Here is a 21,021-nt window from a genome sequence, read left to right as displayed (position 1 = left end):
TATAGGCATAAGGATTTGTTTTTAGAATTCAGGAGCTAGGACTTATGTTGCTCTAGAAAAGTGGTAGTAATAGCTTCTCCTCTGAGAGCTATGACCTTCCTTGCTCCAGGTGGTTGGCAAGGTTCTTAATATGATGCATAATTTCCCTCCTGTTGAATGGGCTTTGAATTCAGTTAGACTGTTGCTGATACTATCAGATAAGAGTGCCACTATTGCACCTTTAGGGATATCTTGTCATGTTGCTCATTATTGTGGTTCATAGGTTCCACAGCTGGCTTGTCAGGTCTATTTATTGCTTCCCTCCCAAGGCAGATGGTACAATGAAAGCTAGCCCACAGGAAGAAAGCTTTCAGATTGGATCTAGCTTTTCAGATTAGATCTGAGCCCTATGTCCAAAGTGTGTGGTACCTTCAGCAATCTGGGTTTACTTTCAGCCTCTGGAAGGCAACCAAGGTTCCCAGCAATAAACAGCTTGTATTATTTTGAGAGTTACATGGACTACCCTGACCAGTTCAAATGGAGGGCTCTCCTGTCTTGGAAGATTTATCAGATAATCTACGGATCTTGTGGAGAGACTGTCAGCCCACGTGACATAGTTTATATATACTATTTGTAAGTTTGGGCAAATATGAAATAATATGATTCCTTGAGGCTTTAGAATTTTATTACCTGGAATTTAAGTTGTAAGGTTATTTCCATGTACAGAAAGGGGGATGTGCAAGTTTGACCCTGCAGCTCCTTGAAATCAAAGTAAGAGGAAAACAAAGTTTTAAGCATCAAAAATGTATCTGCAGGGTGCTGCAGAGATGGCTGAATGGGAAAAGTGCTTGCCTGTACAGGCATGAGAACCTGAGTTTGGAACTCCAGAACCCATTGTAAAAGTGACTATGCATGTGTGTAACCCCAATCCTGGGGACTCAGAGACAGGGCTTCATTGATCACACAGTCTACCCTAAATGCTGAGCACAGCTTCAGTGAGATACCCTAACTCAAAAACATGTATAGAGTGATAGAAGAAGACACCTAACATTACCTTTTTGCCTTCAAATGTACACAGGTGGATGAACACATGTACACCACACAAACCCACAGAGAGACACAGAGATACACAGACACACAGACACACAGACACACACACACACACACACACACACACACACACACACGAAAACACAAGACCCTATGGTATTTCATAATTAGGGATTATAATCACTGTGTCTACTTGTCTCCCATTATCTACATATTTCAAACACTAAGTTATGTGTATATTCTTTTGTTTTTAAATGAAAGTAGATAGCAAAATATTACTAGATCCATTTAATTGTACTGTTGAATTCACAGGAACCTTTAAAATACTGTAGGCATGTTCTTATTGGCAAACTCCCTGAGAATACCATCATTCATTCAGTCTTCTTTTGGTAGTAGAGGGAGAACATTATAGAAAGCCACAACCAGTCAAACTCAGAGAATGACTGACCTTGAGGTTTCCAACCCAATTTGATGCATCTGTAACACAAGGCTTGGGAAACTTACTCAAGCTCAGAAAACTTCACAGAAGAGGGAGTGGAAAGAGTGTAAAAGCCAGAGGACCAGGACGTCTGCTACAAGATAGTGTCTTTTAGGTATACGGGAAGGGTATCATCATGAAACCTCAATAAATGGCTTACTACCTTAGCAAGACCTTAATGGTGACAAGATCAGTTGATATGCTAAAGTTCATGAGGGAAATCTCAGAGGCCCCCACTCAAGATGAAGCATGAAAGGTAGTTAAGGACTGCTGAATATAAGAATTAGACTTTCGCATGGTGAGCTCCCTAACTAGTTATGTGATACCAGGTAGTCAACCCTATGTACACACAGACAAACACAGACACATACACACACACCTACACATCTACACATCTACACACACACACACACACACACATACACCACTAAACAAACTCAGTAGGTTATACCTTCAGGTGTGTGTGTGTGTGTGTGTGTGTGTGTGAGTGTGTGTATACATGTGTAGGGGTGTGTGTGTATGAGTGTATGTGTGTGTAGGGATGCGTTTATTTGTAGGTGTGTGTGTAGCAATAAAAGTTAAAGAATAAATGGTATGAATTAGGGATGAATCTGTGTATTTGGACATAGGAGGGTTCTGGGGAAAAGAGAGAGTGGGGGGAAATAATGCAAATTCAATATACATGTGAAATTGATCAGGGATGTGTGTGGTGGGGTGGGGAAATACTATGATCAAAAGAAACAAGTTAACTTTGTAAAAGACAAGGCTTGGTTTTCATTGCTCTTCTTTCATTGGTAAATAGCACAGAGCAACCCCAAATGTAGGGGCACTCCTGTCTTGAAGCAGAATTCACTGATGCACAGAGGAGAGTCTCACTCCACCACTCAAGGAGATACCTGCATAAAACTCAATGAAACCACCACCAGCAGCCCTGAAAAACAAATTGGGAGGCTCTTTAAAGCCAGTGAAGGTAGTTTTGCATAGGAAAGCCACATCACCGAGGAAATAGGCATACCATTTGAGTCTGAGCTCCTTATGGTAAATAACAGGAGTTGGCAGACATAAGCAGAAAGACAGTTGGTTTGGGTCACTTGGTCGTCTTCAACGAACTTCAGAGCCTCGTACCAGCTTAGTCACTGTGTTATCTTGCCAACCCCTATGTTGTTATACTCATGTGGAAGCTTGTCATATCTTGGGTAAGAAAATTATTGATGACTTGGGAGGGATGTATTGTTTTTGAATAAAGCTTCCTTAAAAAGATATTAAAAAGGAGCAATATTTATATAGTTTAAAACTGTTTTCCTTTAGAGGAAAATTGAGACGAACCGCTAACAGCATAATTACTTGAATTAAGGAAGTAAGAAGCCATTGCACTGACTTTGAACGACCTTTTTTTTTTTTTTTTTAACTTCCTGCAAAGAGGACCCTTTACAGTATTTTTGGAGAAGTTAGTAAAACCGAATCTGACATCACCATTTAGCAGTGCATGTAGCTAGCAAGTGGTTTGTTCTTAGGGTAAGAGAGTAGGAAACTTGCTCCCCATCTGATAAGACAGAGTGCAAAGTATGCGTTCTTTTCTTTTAGTTTTGACTTAGCTTTACAGAGACAAACTTCAAGAGAGATAACCATTATTTTGCCTTTCAGGGAGACCCTATTTCTTAGGGGCACAGCTGATCTCCAGATATGACCATGGGTTTGTGGCTCAAACTTCTGGCCTTTGGATTTGCCCTTCTGGACACAGAAGTCTTTGTCACAGGTAAGCACACCCATATTCATTTTTACTTCCTTGTATTTTGTTGATTTTGTGGCAAAGGCTAGGTTGAAATGGCTATTTTTAAAAGTTGCGTGTGATGGATATTGAAAGTAAGAAGATTCGTTACTCCATGTTCAAGTTTGCCGTTGTTCAGAGAAACAAGGCCTAGTGGAGGGCAGCATACACTGCTTCTGTTCAAAATACATAAATGTTTCGGGGAAAGATCACACTTTAATAGGAAAGTTGACTCTCTTTGTCTCTCTTTATTTGGAAACTGTTCAGGAATGTAGCTAAAGCAATTGATCCAACCTGCATCTGCTATGGTTAGAGGAATTGTTAATTAAGTCAGCTTTTAATGCTTTTGATCAAAATATGAAAGGTTTAAAATCACGAGACAGCTTTGCTTGTGTGTAAGCCAGTCTCTTCAGACAAAGGGTTGTTTCCTCAAATGTTAATGATTATTAAAATAGGGTTTTGAATGCTCAGCTACAGAAAGGCTGAAGAGCACATTAGGTGCTTTAAAAACTCTCCGTGTTGTCTTACCATCGAATGTGTTTTGAATTAATCATTTTAGTTCTGAGATAATGCTTCCTATGAATTCTGCTGTGGAAATTCTGGTAGAGCCACCGCCCTTCCTGGGTGATGGGTACAGAGTACAGCCTTGAAAAGGTAGACGTGTGTTACAGTTCATAAAATTCCTACAAATGCTGTGTCCTTCAGGACAGGGTGACCAGGCAGGCACTGCTTACTGAAGGTTCAGTCCTTCTTACATATCTGGTCTGGTCAATAATTATTTCTGGAGTAGTTTCTCTTTGAGACATGAGTTGATTATCAAGTTACAGCTAGATGGCATTTCTCCTTGTAGTGTTTAATCTAAGATACTTTTAAATGGGGAAAATAGTTAATTGTATCAGAATTCAATTTTATTTTTTTCCTGATGTTCACTCCTCTCGTTTCCAAAGAAATCCCTGGTACTAAGCCGGCTAACGTCTGCTCTGTGTTGTCTGAGGGCCTGGAAAAGAAATGCAGCCTCAGATACTTGTTTGTTGATGTTATCACAATAAGTTTGTTTTGCTTTTTAATTGGAAAGATGGATTTTTTTTTCAAAAGAAAATCCAGTTAGGTAAGTTGCGAATTTGCTTGGATGAGGTTTATCTGGCATAAGATGATTTTAAACAATGCAGGGCACCACAGAATCTTGTCACAATGCACCAACTACTTCCCAGGTCGTGAGCTCTCTATGATTTTTGTTATAATGTAAAGAGAATTATAGAGAAGAATTGAAGATTGTACATTTTATCATATATTGGCATATTTCCACTGTAAGTCCCCACTCGGGGCAATTTTCCGATTTTCTTTAAATGGGTGAGAAAGAACATTAAGGTACCTTCAGATTGTAGAGCAAGTCACCCCCAAATTATAAATTAGGATATTGATATTTTTTGCACAAGAAACATCTTTGAATTCACCATAAAAATGTACATAAAGGGTCCTAGAAACCTTTAAATCAACTTTCCTAAATACTTTATTCTAAAATATAGATTATTAACCAATATATAGATAAAGGATAGTTGATAAATTGCTAACAGATAGAACGGTTTTTATAAAGACCAAGCTTAATATAATACTGAGGATAAATATTTTTCTATAGGACTCTGACAGTTTTCCTTAGAGTGTGTTAGAAACTTACTGTTAGAAACACACACACACACACACATGATCATTTGTATTTGAAAATGGTGTTTAGCATTTCAAGACACATTTTTATTTAGTGTTGAGAACATATTAAGGCTTTAAATTATGTACTTTATTAAGCAAAAAATGACTCAGATCCTACATTTTCTTTTCATGTGATAAATTAATGTGGTATCTACAGGAAATGCACTTTCAGGGAGCAACATTTTATTATATGCTTTAGAAAAATAAATTAGTACAGTAAAACACTAATGAAGCATCCATGGAGAGTACACAGCACTCCAGCATTTTATTTAGCTTATGAAATCCAAATGAGACCAACGTCAAATTTAAGGTCTTCCAGGGCAACTGTGATGCTGTGTTCCCAAATTATAAAATGTCCACGATCTTACTGCTTTGTGCCTCTTTGCCAGGTCAGTTGGACTCTGAAGGCTTGTTTAAAAGTTGTAAGTAATTCTATGGCAGCATTATAGGTCAGAAAGTGCAGATAGAGCTCAGGTTTTCTACCTCTAGTAAAGTTTAACACTAGGCCTGTCTACCAAACCCATCACCTAATGGCTGGAAACGTCTTTAGTTGGGCCCTGAGCAGCGTGCAGTGAGCTAGGTTCTGAGTCAAAACAGTGAGAACTCATTTCCTGGGCACAATTCTTCATTTTTCCATCACCATTAAAACCATCTCAAGTAATAAATATGCACTTGGCCTTGCACATCATAAACTTTTGGCACAAATTATTTGTCAAATTTGATAAGCACTCCTATTATACTTTAAAAATAACTGGGGAGCCTATGCTGTGGGGATGGGGACTTACTACTTTAACTTTTATTTTCTTAAAACAGTTTTCTGTGACCCTTGTCATTGCTAGAATTTGAAAAGTACTTTGTGAGTGGAAAGCAAAGGCGGGTTAGAAATCAGGAGTCCTTCTGTCTTGCTCGGCACTCTGAACACAGGATCAGAGTAGGGACATGCAGGCAGCTGCCTACTCCATTCAATTTGGTGTCTTTCCAAAAGTGACAAGCAGAGAGTGCAGGACAGGCCCGTTTCTGCATTGTTCATGCACACATGCATACCTATATGCAAATTTGCAGACATGACACATGTATGTAGTGCCTTGTTTCCACACTGTGGTTATCTATCATGTCTGTGTCTACTGGATCTCTATACACACACTCACCTGTTCACCACTGAGGGTCTAGGAACACATGCTCGATGGCAGGTTCATTTTCCTTTGGTCTAGATTGATTACCCTCTCTGTGTCCTTGAGCTTATTTCACCCCTCCACACTAATCCTTCTAAATGGGAAAGCCCTCTTCCTATGTGCAGTCATCCACATGCTCCACAGATAGTTAAACAAACAAAACCAAACCAAAAAAAATAAATAAATACTGTTCCCATATCTCTGTTGAGATCATCTCAATTCTCGGCCTTCTTCTGTCTGCAGCAATATGACAGTTTGAATATCATTCTTTCTTTATATAACTGAATGGATTAAAATGGTGGGGGTGGGCACTCCTGAGATTTCCTCATCAGCTAGAATCTTTATTTTAAAAGGCCGGCATGCATTCACTGTAGGCAATGGAATTCATTGCCTTGTGCGCAAACAGCAGGGCTGGTCTTACTTCCCTCTCCTCGTCTCTTCCCACACTCCCCTTCCTGAACAGCCTTCCTTTCCCTTCAGCTCCCATCCCTCCCCCACTCCCTTCCCCTCCCTTTTTCTTTTCTTCTTTCTTCCTTTTCTCCATGACTGATTCAAAGAGGACAAGTGAGACATGGTTTCAACATCCAGTTCTCCTATGTTCCCGAGGCCTCTAAGGTTTTCCATAAAAACCCTGTCTCCATTTCTGGCATTTTCTACCTTTCCTTGGAATCTGTCAAGGATTATTTCAATTATTGTGATGAAGATGAAGATGAAGATGAAGATAAGAATAAATGGACAAGTGTTTTTACTGCCCGTACTCCACATGGAAGCAGAAAATTAATTGTGTCTTTCTGAAATTCAGTATCTGAGTTTAGATCTGAGTTCTGGTATTTTTATTGGTATCTACTGGAACATCTTCATAAAGCTATAGATAATAATAATAATAATGACTAAAGAGGAGGAACATGGGGAGGGGTGAGAGAAAGGAGAGAAAGAGGAGGAGGAGGATGGGAAGGGGGGAAACTTCGAGGCCAGAAAGAGAAAGCGAGCAAACAAAATCTATTAAAAGGCAGATTGGGAGAGTGGAGACAGAAATCTGGTCATGATTTACATAAATTTATTTTTAATTAATATATTTACAGTTTGATCCTTTTTTGTTATTTACCTCTTTCATACATATCATTTGGGGAGGGCGGGGTTGTTATTCCTAACTTCTTAAAAACTCTCGGCTTGAAAATGTGTTCCTTAATTCTTCCTTGAAGGGCTCTTGCTAATGTCTTGGTGGAAGCAGTCAGGCAAAGATGATGAGAAGGGCAGTCAGGAAGAAAGGGGGAAGAGCATGCAGCAGCTTTCATAGGTGGATCAGGGCAGATTTTTCAAGCACTGGTTTAGATGCTCAGTTGCTGGTCCTAAGCTCCCTTCAAAGATGGGTGGAAGATTTTCCATCACCCAACACAGTATTCTTTCTAGTCATCATACTATTAAATTATTTATATGGAAAGAAACTGTGATGGACTCCATTTATGTCCAAGCTTCAGTTATATATCTTTTTCTGTACTAGGTTCCCAACCCCAGAGAGGTCGCCTGTCAGTGAAAGATCAGGCATGGCTTCTGCTCACACATAGATAGAAGATTTAAAGATGAGATGAAATAAAATATTAAACATTTTGGATTATTCACTTAGGAACATCATGGGATATCTATTAATGTATAATATCCAAATATGCAAAAATAAAAATTAAACTGGTTACTGAGTTTTGTATACATAGCCTTAGCCAATAATTAGATTCTTAGAATATCTAATTACTATTGAAAGACTTAAATCCATTTCTACTTATATGTTGATGAGTTACTTCAATTACTATCTGTCAAAAATACTTTAGAGATGACAATTAGAGGAGGAAAATTACATGTTTGGGCACCACACAAAAGAGACAAAGTAAATCAAGATAATATGTCTCCTCCCCTCTTATCAAGGGCTACAACAAATGTATATAAAACTGATGCGTAGTTTAAAAAAATAAGAATCTTTAGTGTCTAATCAGAGTTCCATTAACTGATTGCTTTGTGAAAGATAATAAATAACATTTTCAATGTTTTTTATTTAATTTTTTTATTACAGACCCAAGCTCAAACAGATGGCATTGTGCTTTCTGGCACTTGGCTGTATAATATGTGTAAAACATTTCTTTCCTGTTCTTCCTAAAAAGAAAGGCAAAAACCTAAAGTGAAAATATAACTCACTAACTAAACTGATCTTATGTGTATCATAGTCATGATTAAAAATTATAATTAAGAGGCAATAATATTCAAGTTAAATGACTAACATTCATATAGGAAAAATAACTATTTCCCATAAAAAATTGTAGCAACTGAAAAAAAAATCCCCTCACACAGTCCTTAAAACAGTGTTCTTTTCCCCACTGGATGAAAGGCAAGAGCTGAGAGTAACACATTCCTCACCTCACATGTATTAGTTCGTCAGGGGAATGTATGGGAGGTCATTGATGAAGACAGTTCTCTACAATTAACTAACACACTTTTTTTCTTCCTATTCAAGCAGTTTAGTGAATCTTATTTAAATAACAATTGTGCCAAGAAATGCCATCAGAGTTATGGAATAAATTCATTGTCTCTTAGGTGTCTGCACATAGAGAAGAATCCACGATAATTTACCTTCTGATGAGAAGGTATGAAACGGAAGCCATCCCGTTTTGGGAAATGCCGTTATACTTGGAGAAGCAAATATTTTGAAAATCTAACTATATAGATTTTGTAACACTGATGTGTGAAAATTTCAATTTTTGGACACCTTCCTTATCTGTAAAGTGTCATATAAGCACTGAAAATATAGCATTCGCTAAAATAACTTGAAAACTATGCACTGAGCTTGTCAGTTATATCCATGTGGTCCAGTGAAAACACAGTGCATATCTCTTTGACCCACTTCTCATTCAGTTGCTTTCAAAGTAGAAAAGAATATCCTGACCATATAATCAAGGTAGTAAGAATGTTTTAACTTGATTTTTTTAAAAATATAAAATAAATATTTCTTTAGATAATACCAACACAATAGAATTTTCTTTAAACTGTAGAAGAAATTCTCATTAGCTCAACTTAATTCCCAGGGCATTTTTTTTTATAGCCTATTTATCTCTACAATAATAAATTTTTCCATTTGTATTTTCCTGAATCAGTATTCAACAGCATAACTTTCACGTAAACTCTACATTGTACCATTACATCCCTGGATCAACTTTACTCCATTCAAATTGTGATAGCTGTAGCTTGTACCTCTGGGGATATTGCTTAGTGGTCTTTATTTTTCTAAGTATAATTTTGCTAAGCAAGCAATACACATAGTTTAAAAACATTTTAGTTGTTTTTTAAAGCCAGAAACACTATCTACAGGTTGATTCAACCACTATTAGTTTTAAAATTTTCTTGTTGAGTTTCAGTACACACGCAATACAACACAATCTAAGTTTTCATGTTTTCTCGAGCTTGTCTGGGGACAATCAGAATACTCTGAAGCATCTGTTTTTAGTTCTTGGCCATACTATGAGGTGAGAGCTCCTCCAGATTCATCTTGAGATTTTATTTTAAGAATGAATTTTAATGATATCTTAGGTAGCCAATGGGAAAGTCATTTTAAAAATAGGAGTCAGCTAAACTTAGTTTGATCAATGACCATGCATTTGCACAGTATTCTGATTAGCGTATGCACCTTAGTCTAGCTTCTTAATTATCAGTGGAACAATGACTAAAGAACAGGGTCCTTGTACAATGATGGGTGGGAAGTATCAAAGCTTCCCACTGTGGCTCCTTGTGTTTAGTAAAAATGAAAGCAATTAGGATTGCCTGCACAACTAGACTTGAATCCCTCTACACATCTGTAGCTTTATCTATAGCCATGCTATTGTTGTAAGTCGGAGTTTTCTAAGAACATTTTCCTGCCTCTCAGCAGTTGGCCATGTTCCCTTTTCATCTGTGTGTATTAATTTTCCCCAAGTGGGCAAATTATAATTGCTTATCAAAATTTACCTCAACACTCAAATCCCTGGAGCTGCTTCACCTCTCACTACATTCTTTGCCGTGAGCATCCTGTCTTGGGGAGAGGTCTCTCAGAGTGCTCCTCCTTTCTGGCTTTCCTTCTTCCCTAGCCCTCTGTCTCAGTTTCTACCATTTTTCTCTCTGTACTCACAGAGCCCTGTATCTATCACTGGATGCATTCTTATTTACCAGTATCAACTGTTCCCCAATGCTTGCCTTGTGAAGGGGTGGGTGGACTGTGAATGTGACCCTGCCCTGGGTGTATAAAGCACTCGCCAATTCATATGAATAATTTGAATCCTATCTTTTTATTATTGTTGCTTATGCAAAGTACTCAAAGTGAAATATTCTACATTGTAGGAATACAAGGAAATAAAAGAAAATGCAGACTCTGAAATTATAATGTTCCTTCTCTTGATTACAGACTATGGATAAAATCTTCTAAATTTTTCCTAAGTAAACCATTATTGTTTTAGACAAATTGAGAAATGCAAAAATAAATAAAGAGATGAAGAGTAGAATCAAGGTGAGATTTCCCAAACAAAGAGAAGATGCAGGTTATTAGGACTCAAGACCTAAAATATCTCTCAGTATCTCACTTAACTATGTCAACTGAATCCACCCACTCATTTATTTTGTGAAACTGATGAACAAGTATTTGATGAGTGATTTCCTCACATAGCATCCAGGAACTCCATGCCTTCCCCTGATCCACATAAAGTCAGTGATCTGCAATATGTTGGCCAAAAGGAGATTTAAGTCTTTCCAGTTTCCCAACCTGGACTCAAAAGTTCTTCCTCAATATAGTAATACATTTTACTGCAAATAATTATTGGTGGTGATTATATGTACATGTAATATAAAATATATATTTTTAAAAATCACTGTTTTAAAACATAATACTCAAAAACCAAATAAACTATCTTTTTTTATATTTTTATAAACTATCTTCAGGACACCAGTACTAATATTTTTTTTTTCTGAAGACATTTCTGTGGAAGATGTTTAGGACTTCCAATGAGCTGTGCAGGTGATTATATATTTAATAGAAAATAGTTGTAGATACTACAAGGATCTGGGCAATCACTGTAATTTGCTTTACTTGTTTTTGATTTCTTTTGAAAAGAAAATATAGGGAGAAAAGTCTTAAAATAGACATTTGTCTATATTACCATACAAACAGCTCCTTCCTTAATTTGAATTTCAGGGTAATGTTCCAAAGTCATCAACTAGTCACAAATTAAGGCTGGGTCAGGGAAAGGCTCCCAGTTTAACCTTTGTTTATCTTTATCTGTTTTTTTTTTTTGTATATTTATTATGTGTTAACTCAGTCTTCTTAGTATTCCACCTAGATAACCAGTTACTTAGAGGCGTGACAATGTTTATATGTAAAACACAGCAGGAAGAAAGGGCAGATGGCCATCTCAGCGGTGCCCTGTATGCAACATTTACTACAACCCACTCACTTGGTTTATCTCCTTTTATGCACCATTGTTCACTGAGTTTTGCACATCTTTGGCAAAATCTAACTCACTAGATATTGTGTTTCCATGATGAAAAGCAAACACACACAATCTTTGATTAATATCTGTGTGCCTCAAATGCCAATGTCAACCAAGTGATACAAAAGTTGTATGTCAAGAATTTCAGATTCTAAGGAAGCACAGGGTGGCGTCTGTCTTAAGGTGGGTGATGTGAGGAAAATGGATTTTCCCTTAATTTATCTTGCTTTTGATATTACACAAAGCGAAAGGTATTGAATCATTCACTCAAGTGTCTAATTCTTTTTTTTTTTTTTTGAAGTGCAAGGGAAGTAATTTGACCTTTGCTAAGTACTTTGAACATAGAGAACACACGGTGCTCCAGGAAGTACAGGCATCAGCACCTCTTTCCACAGTCAGCCCAGAGCATAGCAGATGAATCCCAAAGTAACACTGCCCACATTTCCACTCAAGCAATGTACTTACTGATGGCTTAATACAATAAATATGGATGGCTAATGAGAAAGTTCAAATCATAAGTGTTGACCCTTCTAACCTCTAAGATGGGTGTTAACATATGCTTATGAATCTTGAATAGGTCTAGTTTCCAATGACCTGGGTATCTATGCTTTGAATTTTTTATGGGTCCTTTAGATATCAAAATATATAATGGCTGAAAGAACATTTAGTGATGCCCAGGCTAATAAGTTCAGAGTCTTGATTGTGCATTGGGGTGACACACACATGAATAGTAGATAAACAAGGGAGACAGAGAGTCTGGGACCTGAGCTTGTTAACTCAGAGTAGATGTTAGAAATGTCAGATTCAGTCATGTCATGATGAACCAGTCTTAAAATTTGACTGAGATTCTTTTAGGTCTCCTGCCCTGAAATACTGTGGAAATTACACATTAGAATCTCAGTTTCTTCAGATGTGAAATGGAGATAATAACAGGAAGTTTAATCTTGTCACCGAATCAGTTTCTTTCAGAGTTATCCCTCTGGGTTGGGAATTGTTCTATAGGCTCTGCTTTCATGAAAAAGGTTGCTCATGTGAGCAAGAAGTGATTGGGAAATAGTCACATATTACTAAGTGCTATGGAGAAAATTAAACAGTTACTATGGGAAAAGGCCAGATCCATGAGTGTATATTCCTTTAAATAGAGGAATCAAGAGGACAAGTAATTGAGCTATTTGTTGATGGCCATGAAGAAGTATATGATATGTTGAGAGTTAGGCAAAGGCAAAGGACCTATGGTTAAAGCAAACAAAGTAATGTGCATAAGGCATAGAAAGGTCAAGTGTGGTGTCATGGTGAACAGGAAGATGAGCAGGAGACAGGCTAGAGTTCACTGTAAGACTCCATGGTGGTGCAGGCCTTTAATACCAGCACTTAGTGGCAGGCAGATCTGTGAGTTTGAGGCCAGCCTGGTCTATGTAATGAGTACCAGGACACCTAGGGCTATATAGTAAGACACTGTTTAAAAAGAAAAGAAAAGAAAAGAAAAAAAAGAAAAGGAAAGGAAAGGAAAGGAAAGGAAAGGAAAGGAAAGGAAAGAAAAGGAAAAAAAGAAGAGGAAAAGAAAAGGAAAGAAGAGAAAAGGGAAGGAAAGAAGAGAAAAGGGAAGGAAAAGAAGAGAAAAGAAAGGAAAAGAAGAGAAATAAAACAAAACAAAAAATAGAGTTCACTGTAAGTATAGTGAGAAGATGCCATCTAATCATATTTCTGTATTCTGTACCGGTTTGAATGTAAATCAATCCTAGCACAGGAATCATTGGTGATTGGGGGAGTCAGGGTGGGGGAGTAGACATTTACATAGAATCAGGAAAAGTAGCTTCATGGAAAGTACACCAGCATCATTGAAAAGGATCCCGAAGAGGAGTGATGGGGAGATGAGACAGCCTGTGAGGAGACATAGATGTATTTGCCTCACATGAGTGTGAAGGACTTAGCATCTTGAAAGGTGAAAAAGATGCATGATTGTGATCCTCTCTGTAGTGTGAATGTTACCTTCAAGCACTCAGATGAAAAAGGTAAAAGTACCTTGTATTCAACATGGGTTGACTTGGAGCTTTGTTGTTGTTGTTTAAAAGGCTATTTCTAAATCAAATTTTAAGCCTTCAATTTTGTTGAAAAATTTGAAAGCTAATTGGCTATCAAATTGGCAGGTATTAGGTAGAAACTAATACCCCTGATAATTATAAATCATGTTCATGAAAACAAATCCTTTAACAGGTGACTAAAGTACATGTATCACTATGACTTCAGGGGCGGTAGATACTTTATTTTATTTCTTTTGCTTTGTTTTGTTTTGTTTGTAGTTTTTATTTTAGTACATTTTGTTTTGTCCTCACTGGTTAATGAATACAAAGATAGCTTTGTAAAGAAATAACTGAGTCCTTTAACATCTCAACATTCTACCATGCTACTTCATTGCCTCTAATATAAACAATTCTACCAATGGTTACAGATATGTAAGCTATGTACGAGGAGGATATTCTAAAAGGAAATAGCTATATTTAATTTTCCTTGTTCTAATATTAAATAGTAAAGTTGAGGATGAATAGATAAGGATGGGGAAGCAACACTGAGTGTCTGTGTGTCTGGTCCTCTACAAGTTGCTTCATGTACTTTTGCAGTCTGTCATTGCTGGGCATCTAACCTGGTTCTTTATTTTTTTCTTTCCATAGCTTTATTATTATTTTTATTGGATATTTTCTTTATTTACATTTCAAATGTTATCTCCTTTCCCAGTTTCCTCCCCCTCCCAGAAACTCCCTATCCCATTCTCTTCCCCTGCTTCTATGAGGGTGTTCCTCCACCCACTCATCCACTCCCGCCTTCCCTGCTCTCTATTCCCCTACACTGGGGCATCTATTGAGCCTTCATAGGTTCTTATCCATTCTTGGCAAGTATTCTACTACTGACTGAGCTAAGTTCCTAGGCCCTTGGTGATTAATTTTAATAAGAGAAGCCACATATTTAAACTCAAAGAAAGAGTGATTTGGATGTTTTGGGCACTTATTTTGATTATTGTGCCCCCCCTTTTTAGTTGAAATCAGACACTAAATGCTTTGACATTTTTCTGTGATGTCTGTAGTGAGAACCATGAACTGGAGAGAGAAAGGAATGCAGCTTTCTCTTCTTGCCTATGTCTAATGTTCATATAGTCATGAAGAAGCAACCTGGCACATCTGCTTAAGCCCTATTTGCAAGAATAATCAGGACAGCAAGTGGAAGAAGGATGGGGGTAGAGACAAATACCATGGTGTTTGAGTATAGATCATCAGACATGTATGTAGTCTATGCCAACTGTGTACCAAAAAACCCCCAAAAATCAAACAAAAAAAAACCACAAAAAACATGATTGCTACAATGTAGGGAAACTTACATTGCATAAGCATAAAGTATATATATACATAAAGCTTAAGAAATGTAAGTAATCTATTCTCAAAAAGGTTAGGCCAATTACATGCACAAGCATAAATTTTTGTTTCAGGGATAAAAGTGTGAGGCAGAGATACCATTCTGTCGAAATGATAGAGGAATACAATCTTTATAAATGTCAACAGCTGTGGCTGGCCCATGCTGGGTGGCAGTCCTTGCCCAGATGGAACCCACAGACAGACCATCCAGAGACTCGGGAGAGAAGGGGGTTGTCTCACAGTGGCTAAGATGAAAGATACTTACAGGTTGACGTATAAGAGGAAGTCACCAAAGCCTTTGAAACAGCAGATTTTCCCCCTTTCTGGGCATAGACAGTGGTTTGTGAGAGCAGCTAGGAAGCATGGAAAAACCAATATGGAGGTTGGCCAGTGAGAGATCAAAGACCAGCGGAACCTCAAAGCTCTGGAAGTGAAACAAGTCGGATGCAGCATGACGAGGACTTCAAAGATGGGAAGCCAGATCATAAAAATAGTTTGAGTTGTCAAGTCTAAGATGTGTGCCAGTTTCGTCACATTCTGTTTCCGGGAGGGCTGTAAAATGGAAAATACTTTCGATTCATGTCAATTTAATTATACATATCTTCCCATACTTCTCAGCCAATTTATAAGAGAAAAGGTATATATGTACACTCAAACGCAAATCTCTTTTCTTATTTTTTCAATACAATACATTCTCTTAGCATCGGTTTTAACATTTATACTTTCAAATTTGGGGTGGCTATAGAAAATCAGTGTGAAAGCATTTCATCAGGGCAACGAATGGGACACCACAAGGAGTAGCACTGTATTTAAGTGTTTGGAAGTTTACAAAGGGGTTTGGAATTCAGCCGTTAATAATATATGCAACTTCCATTTGGTTCTTCAAGAGTTATGGCATAAGTTGAAATCTTGGCGCTGGACCTAGGCCCACTGCGCATATGTAGCAGATGAGCAGCTTGGTCTTCATGCTGATGCCCCAACTATTGGTGCGAGGGTTATCCATGAGCATATAGCCTGCCTGCCTGTAGATCCTGCTCCCCTTGTCTGACCTCAGTGGAAGAGGATGCACCCAATTCAGCAGCAACTTAGTTCATGTGGGGAGTGGGGGGCGGGTTGGAGGAGAGGAAGGGTAGGAGGGATGTATGTGTAGAGTAACATCCAGAGGGGCCTTCCCCTTATCAAAAGAGAAGAAGGTGGAATTGGGGAGGCCTGGCATGAGGCTTCCTGGGAGGAGGGATGGCTGATATTGGAATGCAAAGGGAATATGTAAATTAACTCAAAATGACCATTAATGCGTTGTTCTTTGAATCAAAATATAGAAAAATGAAATGCACAGCCATTTTTAATGCAGATTTCTACTTTGAAATTATCTGTTTTAAAGTCATCTGTGTTTGCCAAAGAACAACAGATAAGAAAAAAAAAATGCAATTCATAAAACACAATTTTGTGCAAAGTTGATTCTAGTTTTCTGTTTAGTCAGTGTTTATAAGTAAGAAACTTCCCATAGATGTGTCATTTAACTGGAGAGTGGAATAATTAGAAGGAAATGTTTACATAATGTATTTGTGGCAAAAATAAAAAACAAAACAAGACCCCCAAACCAAAAACCTGAAAACAAAATCTTGCACATGGGCTTCTATTTTAATCCAGGCATTATTTTATCCCTTATACTAAGTTGGAACAGAAAGTTTAATAATTTTAAAACAAAGGTTTCATCTGTGAATTTCCTCAGACCGTCTACATTTCTTATCAGACACCAGAATGTGCTTTTACTCCAGGCCACCCTCTTGTGGGCTGAACACCTGGCTCTCATGGGAGTGGACACGTTGTCCCCCTGGCTTTTCTAACAGTCCTCTTTTATAGACATATTTGCTTGACACTTGCTGAGAAGGTAGCCAGGGTTTGATATCTACCATTCTAACACACAATCAACTGTGGCATTTTCAATGGTTTTTCAAATTAAATACATTTATAATTTCCTTAAAGAACAATATTGAGAGCTACCTTTCAAAACATTAGGGCTCCAGATGTTTTTCTTTACTGTGTTAATTGATTTGAGGTCCATCAAAATGTTGTTAAAATGCCCAGGAGTTCACAATAATGATGACATATGGATCAGATTAAAATTCTTTTTATGCAGAAAAAAATAACAAGAAAATGGTTTATTCTTTTCTTTCAAATAAATTTGGTGAATAGATTGCAGCAGTCAAGTCATAGTTAAGTTTTTATTCTTAATTATTTATTTTCTTAATTTATAATAAATAAAAGAGATATAAGGGGGTGTATGATATACTGTAAACGATAACAGGTTCTCAGTGGAGGTTTTGGCTTTGTGGAGACACACAGTGGCACCTTTTCTGTTGCCATTTGTTGCTATGCTTTGTAACTGTGCCAATTTGCTAATCTTTTAAAATGTTATTTCTTTTCATTTTGAGATGTTAATATAATTACACCGTTTCCCACCTCACCTCCTTCCCTCTCGCCTACTTGTCCTTGCTGTTATTCAAATTTATGATGTCCTTTTTTATATGACTTGGTATTACATGCATATGTATATGTATAGATATAAATTTCTAAATAAATCCTTCCCAGTCTGTGTAATGTTACTTGTACGTATGTTTTCTGGGTTTACCATTTGATATTGCAAAACCTATTGGTGTACTCGTCTTTGGGGAAGACTGTTTCTTCTGGCCTCAGTATTCTTTAGTTGCCTGTAGTTCCTCGTGTGGAGTTCAGTCCCTGTGACCTCCACCCCATCGACTTTGCCATGTCTGTTATTGTCCTTGTTCATCTTGTCCTTGTAAGGCTGACATGCTGGTGAGACCTTATGAATGTAGCTTCAATTGATAAAATACAGCATTGTATTTCAGTCTCTTAGCCTTCTCTCTAGAGATATTTTAATCTCCTCTTACTTCATTTCAACTCTGCTTCCCTGGTATCAGAGATTTCGATAATATGCTCTATAACCAGAGAAAACCATGTGAAGGAAGGAAGGTCTCACAATGTCGACATGAATGTGTGAGTAACAGTAATATTTTAGTAAAATTAACATTGCATTTTTATAGAAGATAAATGAATATTAAAAGGAAAATTTAAATACTTATTATTCCTAGGTTAAGTTATGAGTTAAAGTTATGATGTGATGTACAAATATCAAAGAAAATGTGCCTAAGGAAAAACCGCACTGGACTGGATTTAACAAAACAATGAAATTCACTCTGTAAGGAGTCTTATTTTATAAGATTTAATACTCTCTTATTGTCATGGAGTTTATATTGCATAGATGTAGTCAAAATAAAAGTTTTTTTTTGGGGGGGGTACAAAATATAACAGGCTAGCATGGAATGGGAATGCCCTTCATGGGTACCACTATTTTTAAATGACATATTTCCATGAAGTTTGTTGGATATTGTACACTGTGTTCAAAGGGAACAACGTGTCATTTATAAAAGTCTCCAGTGATCAAAAACATTTACAGGTGAAAAATATTGCTAGTTGTAATGATATATGGCCTATTTAAAAAGTGAAAAAGGGGTTAGCAAATCATTATTGATATATGTTCACTCTAAATGATAATTGTACATGTACTTGCAGATGCATGTTCTAAAGACAGTTTCCTTGTTGTTTCAGAAAGAGAAACTCCAAGTCATAGGTATCCATTAGGCTGTCTTCTCCTTTAAAAGAGACCCCTGTAACCACGTCAGTCATGGCTTAAGATAATGTGTTTGGGAGAGTAAATACTAAGCGTTGTAGATGTATTTCTACTCTTCGCAAATGGAAGAAGTAGGAATCCCTTAGCTTGGGTTTTTAAATTAAAAGATAGTGTTGCTTTTCTTTCTTTCTTACCTCTGCCCTTTCTACCCTTGCCTTTTCCTGGACCTGGTACCTGTTGCTTGAAGATGAAGGCCTGATATAAAGGCAGTCACCTCCTCAGGGGCTACTAAGGCATATTAGATACCCAATTGGCAGTTGATGCCAGACCAAAGAACCAGTCTATAGAACTTTGTTCCACAGTACAAGGCTATCTTCTCATGCATTGCTCCACCTTCCCCAAGGAAATCAACTGACTTGGTGTTTTGCAAGAGAGTCACGTCATGGAGGCGGGTTAGAGAGTGGGTACATAAGGGAAGTTTAGTTTCTATGAGGTGGGAGTTGAGAGCTCAGGCATTGTTCACAGTCTTCCAGATGGACATTAAAACCAAGGTGCCACATCCTGTGACTAAGACTTGTTAAAGGGAGTGGACATGTATCTCAGAATAACAGAAAAGGACATTAGGCAAGGAGGTGAAATCAGAAAAGGGGAAAAAGTTGATTTTTTTCCTTAAAATGGAAGTTCTGTTGTTTATGTTTACTGGTGCAGTTAAAATCCTCCACGTGTCTTTGTGCATTAACTACTCTCATTTAATTTTAATTTAAAAATAAATTTCTTGTAGATACTGCTTGAAAATCACAACATACCTGAGAAGTGTGTGTGTGTTTCCCATTTATTCGGTAAAATCACTTATAGTGTCAACAAATCGTGATTTCATTTCACACTCCCTAGCTGCTTCTGGATTCTGAGTCCAGAAGCAGAAGTTAGGAAATATTATGAGAAATCTTTTTGCTTGTATTTTTCTCTTAATTCCCACCCAAATGGAAATAACAGAAGTCTGCAAACATCCATTGTTGCTGAGTTCTGGCCCTTAGGGTTTTTCCCAGTCACTGTTTCACAGGGAACCTCTGGCCAGTTCTAGTCGCTGCTCAGTAGCTATAGTCTTACAGCTCAGTGCTTTTCCTGAATGGGCACAGATGCCCTTAGCTCTTCCACACCACTGGGCCGTCTTGTATACCACGTAAATGTGTGTGGTAGCATTGCTTTCACAATTAGACAGAAACAGTTCAACTATTGCTGGTACTTAAAGAATGTTCTTAACTAAATTTAAACTCTATGAAATAGGGGTGTGTGTGTGTATGTATGTATGTGTGTGTGTGTGTGAGTGTCCATTCCAATTTCTAAGAGTTTTAGACCTGGAAAATTAGTGTGAAAGACTAGAAAAATGTGAGGCTTCTTCCTACATGGAGGCAGACAGCTTTCTAAAACACTGTCCCTCAATACTTGCTGCACAAACCAGAATTTCCTTTCACATTCAGTTGGGTCATTGCACACACGTTGCTTTCATAGGTAAAAACAATCACTATTTGTTTAATTAATTGCTTTGCATGTCCTTTAACCTGAACTTTTGTTGGATCCTATTGTGTTTTGTATGTTTCCTCTTTGAGGTGATGTTGCCTGAGCTCAGGGACCTATGCTTGCTAAACTCATGCTCTGGTTTGAACTGTTTCTCCAGCTGCAGAGGTATTTTTAACTCGTGTATTGTAATTACTGCTTACATTTCCTCTTCTGTGAACATATTACATGCTATGTTCAGATTTTTGTATGAAGTTGTGAAAGATGATTATGTATCTGAGGACCAGGTAAGACAGTCCCATGATAATGACCAAGGTCACAAGGTTTTCTGCAATGTCATAGCCTTAGGCAGTTTGGGCTTGTGTTCTCTTTCCTTTTAGGAGGAATCAATCTCTCTCTCTCTCTCTCTCTCTCTCTCTCTCTCTCTCTCTCTCTCTCTCTCTCTCTCTCCTAAATTATTTTTATTCACTTTACATTGTAATTGCAGCCCCTGCTTCCTCCTCTCCTCCCAGTTCCCCCTTTACAAATCCTTCCCCCATTGTCCCCTCCCCATCTTCTCAGAGAAGTAGGAGCTGCCCTTGGGTACCACACCACCCTAGGACATCTAGTCCGAGCAGGAATAGGTACCTTTAGGAGGGATCTTGACATAGTTTCTGGGATGCTCAGAGAAACTCATAGGGGAATCTTGACTCTGTTCTCCTTCCTAAGCTGTGTGCCCACTGTAAAATCTAGATGACTTTTGCCCTGGAGCATCAAAAAACCACCATCTTGAATCTACTGCTAGTATCTGCACTAGGGCTCTGC

At 37.7% G+C, this 21,021-nt stretch overlaps 1 protein-coding gene across 9 annotated transcripts in view; it reads left to right on the top strand.

Moving 5' to 3' along the window:
* The first annotated feature begins 2,521 nt into the window (after window positions 1–2,521).
* The window catches only part of Ptprc (protein tyrosine phosphatase, receptor type, C), a 112,898-nt gene continuing 94,398 nt past the window's right edge, over window positions 2,522–21,021 (top strand). For 2 of the 9 annotated variants that reach the window (XM_006529262.4, XM_006529261.4), the window contains exons 1-2: window positions 2,957–3,070; window positions 3,152–3,263. In XM_006529262.4, the coding sequence (XP_006529325.1) occupies window positions 3,191–3,263 (73 nt within the window). In that variant the 5' untranslated portion in view covers window positions 2,957–3,070; window positions 3,152–3,190. Of the gene's footprint in view, window positions 2,704–2,944; window positions 3,071–3,151; window positions 3,264–21,021 lie in introns of those variants that run through there. The other 7 variants (NM_001268286.1, NM_011210.4, XM_006529258.3 and 4 more) reach the window with 6 other exon arrangements.

Source organism: Mus musculus, chromosome 1, assembly GCF_000001635.26.
Source record: "Mus musculus strain C57BL/6J chromosome 1, GRCm38.p6 C57BL/6J".
Lineage (NCBI taxonomy): Eukaryota > Metazoa > Chordata > Mammalia > Rodentia > Muridae > Mus > Mus musculus.
This window is presented reverse-complemented; position numbering and strand designations above follow the sequence as displayed.